The following is a 3,457-nucleotide window of genomic DNA, read 5'->3' as shown; positions in this document are numbered from 1 at the left end:
GCCTGGAGCATTGCAGGGGGTTGCTGTGACCAAAGAGCACCTGGCCCAGTTGAACCTCATAACCACAGGCCTCGGCCCACTGATCCAGTCTGAGCAGACCCTCTGTACAGCCTCCCCACCCTGATGCGAGATGCCAGAGGGGCATCGAGCTCCTCGCTGTGCTAATTCATGGTGTAGTGCAGTTCATGCTGGAGCGGGGTGACTCCATGAGAGTAATTCTGGTGTCTCGGCCTCTGAATGCAGCTGTGCTTTGATCCCCACCCCTTCCCTCTTACCCGTTACTACAGACGGAGGACAGGTGACTTGACGAAATGGTTTGTTAAATGCCTTTTCTGATGCCCTGTGGGAATTCGACACAGACTGCATTCCCCTTGTTACAGGTTGCTGAAATCTTAGAAATGCCTCCCATGAGAGTGTACGAAGTAGCAACCTTCTACACCATGTACAACCGCAAACCGGTGGGCAAATACCACATCCAGGTGTGCACCACCACGCCCTGCATGCTGCGAGACTCCGACAGCATTCTGGAAGCCATTCAGAAGAAACTTGGTACGATACAAGTTCGTAATAGAGTTTTTATATATTTTTACCTTTGTTTAATGATTCTGAAATAAAACTTTTGATACTGAGAGGGCAGAGCAGCAGCATTAAGAATTCAGAGTGAAATCATTAGTAAATAGACACTGAGCACTTCAGATGTCAGGTTTTGGAATTTATTAGTTATTTTTCGAGATTTCTGTACAGCAGAGCAGAAAAGGCCATTGTCCGCAGTGCCATTCAGTGGCCTTCAAAGTGGCTTTAAAGGCCATTTGCCAGGAAATGCATCATTCTAACACAACTATGGGACTGAGAATTTAAGCCCTGTCCCTTACACGAGAGGAGTGTGAAGGCTGTGGAAGTGGTTTATATGCAAAATACCATTTTTAAGGTATATGCTATATGGAAATTGCCTGTGAAGGTTTTTTTACTTCAGTGAGGTCACAGAATGGGTTGGGGACTTGGCTTCTTCACCTGGTTCAGTAACCATTGCTGATCCTCATGTTCTTTACTGGTTTAGGGATAAAAGTTGGGGAGACAACCCCGGATAAGCTCTTCACGCTGATAGAAGTGGAATGTTTAGGTGCTTGTGTAAACGCACCGATGGTACAAATCAATGACAATTACTACGTAAGTACGAGAACCATTTTAACCCATTCCATTTCCTTGCTGGGTCACCTGTATCTCCTTTTAGGACCTCACCAAAGCGAACCACTTGTCTGATGAACTTTGGCCGCTGCAGTTAGTGCAGCTGCTGACTCTGTTTTGTCAATGATTTTTTTACAGGAAGATTTGACACCCAAAGATATTGAAGACATAATTGACGAGCTGAAGGCTGGCAAAGTTCCCAAACCGGGCCCAAGGTAGGTGCTGTTTGGGTAGTGCTGGCCAGCTGCTGGAAGGCTGAGCTTCTGAGGTTCCTGTGCCACGGAGCTGAGCTCCCAACCTACAGCTAAGGAATGTTAATTCATTTACTGACCAGGATGGCACTGCTCAGTGTCTTTCTAGAGAGTAAAGCAAAAAAAAATTGATAGAACTGAGGATTTCCATGTTCTTGATGAAATGTGAAAACACCAGTCCGGATTTGGTGCAGTACCTGACAGTTGACTTTTTTTTTTGTCAAGATCATGGAAATCAACAAATGCCTGTTGTTGTGGGTTCTTTCTGACAAACACCTTGTGAATGGGTTCTTCTCCTGAACTCCAGTTATTTCCCACCGTTCTCTGTCAGCCCAACCACACACAGGTTTGTGTGAATGCAGGAATTAATTAAAAAATAATAAATTAAAAAAACCCTGTTCCTACTGTTTCTCACATGATTTTTTTGAATTCAAGAACAATAATCTTGAAGTTTCCAAACACAGGGGGAAGCATCTTCCAACAAAGATCCGACTGTTACAATAGGACACTCCTTTAGTATTACTGGGAACAACATCCCTTAAACAACATCCCAGCCTGTAAATTAATAAAAATGGGAACAGCTGGTCCTGTGGGGCATCAGCCTGAAGTCAGACTCGTAACGGTCTCCTGTCCGGTGACTAATCGGTGTCTGTGGGTCTAGTGATACCAGCAGTGAGTAAAACCGCTTTTCTGTTCCAGGAGCGGGCGGTTTTCCTGCGAGCCGGCTGGAGGCCTCACCTCTCTGACCGAACCACCCAAAGGACCAGGTTTTGGAGTCCGAGCTGACCTCTGAGGCTTTTTGTAATATAAGATGAACTGCCCGAAAATAATAAAGTAACTTCAATCTCAGTAAAATGATGCACACTGTAATAGTTTTCCAAACTATTAAGAAAGCAGCAGCAGTAACAATCTACTTTACCGTGGTGTTAACTACTGCGAAGCGTAGTCCTAACTCTGGATTTTAGCAGTGGTTCTGTAGCCCACGAAATGACTCACTGGAAGAGTCCTCTTAGCTCTGAGAGGTTGGAGTTGCATCTTTTGATCATTCAAAATTCTTTCAACTTTTTCTAAGGTTCTCTGAAGAAGAGACAAAACTGACTAGATGACAAGTCTGGCAAGTGCCAGGACACTAAGTGACACAAAGGACACAAAGTGAGAGGAGATGATCTGTCACAAGTTCATCACGTCTTATTTTTAACTGCAAGCGAAAAACAGTCAAACTCAACAGGGAAGGGGGTGCTTGTGTTGTTACAAAACCTGGCAGATGCTTTGTGTAACTATACGAGCGTTGCAGTGTCAGTTAGGAAATACGAATGTGGCAGTCACCCCAGACCAGACCACGTCTGCCCCTTCCGAAACCTGCCCAGAGTGGACATTCCTGGTATGGTTCCAGGCAGATGGAGCTCAGTGGCCTTGTTGATGATTTATTCTGAGCAGAACATGGACCTCAACAGCTTCCCACGGTCCTGGTTTCTACATCAAAAAAGTCTGGCCATCATCGTATTAAGATAAATGATTAAAGATTAATTCACATCTTGCATGATTTCAGGCTTTGTGGTAATTTGAACCAGAACAAGTAGAAGTACAGATTCTGCTGTGCTTGTTACATGTGGTGGTTCTTGCTGTGGTAACACGTGGAGGGCTGTGATGAGGGTTAACACTGTGGAAAAGTTCCAGAGTAGCGTGAGGTAAGTGGTGTAGTTCTGGTGGTCTTGTTTGCCCCTTTTCTTGAATGAGGGAAAAGTGAAAGAATTCACGTGCTGTATTAATTCTCCAAATGTCAAAGAAAAAAGAATACCCTTTAGCTGGGGAGAAAAAAAAGACTAGCTAGAGATTTTAGAAAAACAGGTAGAGTCTTGGGGAAGGAAATGAAATTTAGAACGTGCAAAGAATCCACTGGACTGAGGGAGTTTTGTCATGAACTGGGAAGCAGCAGTAAAGTCCAGTTCCACCTCAGCAGTCCACGAGCTGGGCTTCACCGGCAGACCTGCTGTCCCCCACCCCAGGCCAGTACCTGTGCT

General features: G+C 44.9%; 1 protein-coding gene across 1 annotated transcript; it reads left to right on the top strand.

Annotated features, from left to right (window-relative positions):
• Window positions 1–380: 380 nt before the first annotated feature.
• NDUFV2 (NADH dehydrogenase (ubiquinone) flavoprotein 2, 24kDa) lies at window positions 381–2,292 on the top strand (the record flags this gene model as incomplete). Its single annotated transcript, XM_010144290.1, has 4 exons — window positions 381–549; window positions 1,058–1,167; window positions 1,324–1,400; window positions 2,136–2,292. Coding segments are annotated over 4 exons (450 nt in total), but the record flags the coding sequence as incomplete, so codon positions are not given.
• Window positions 2,293–3,457: the final 1,165 nt, after the last annotated feature.

The sequence above is a fragment of the Buceros rhinoceros genome, unplaced genomic scaffold (assembly GCF_000710305.1).
Source record: "Buceros rhinoceros silvestris isolate BGI_N320 unplaced genomic scaffold, ASM71030v1 scaffold41259, whole genome shotgun sequence".
In the NCBI taxonomy this organism is placed as follows: Eukaryota; Metazoa; Chordata; class Aves; order Bucerotiformes; family Bucerotidae; genus Buceros; species Buceros rhinoceros.
This window is presented reverse-complemented; position numbering and strand designations above follow the sequence as displayed.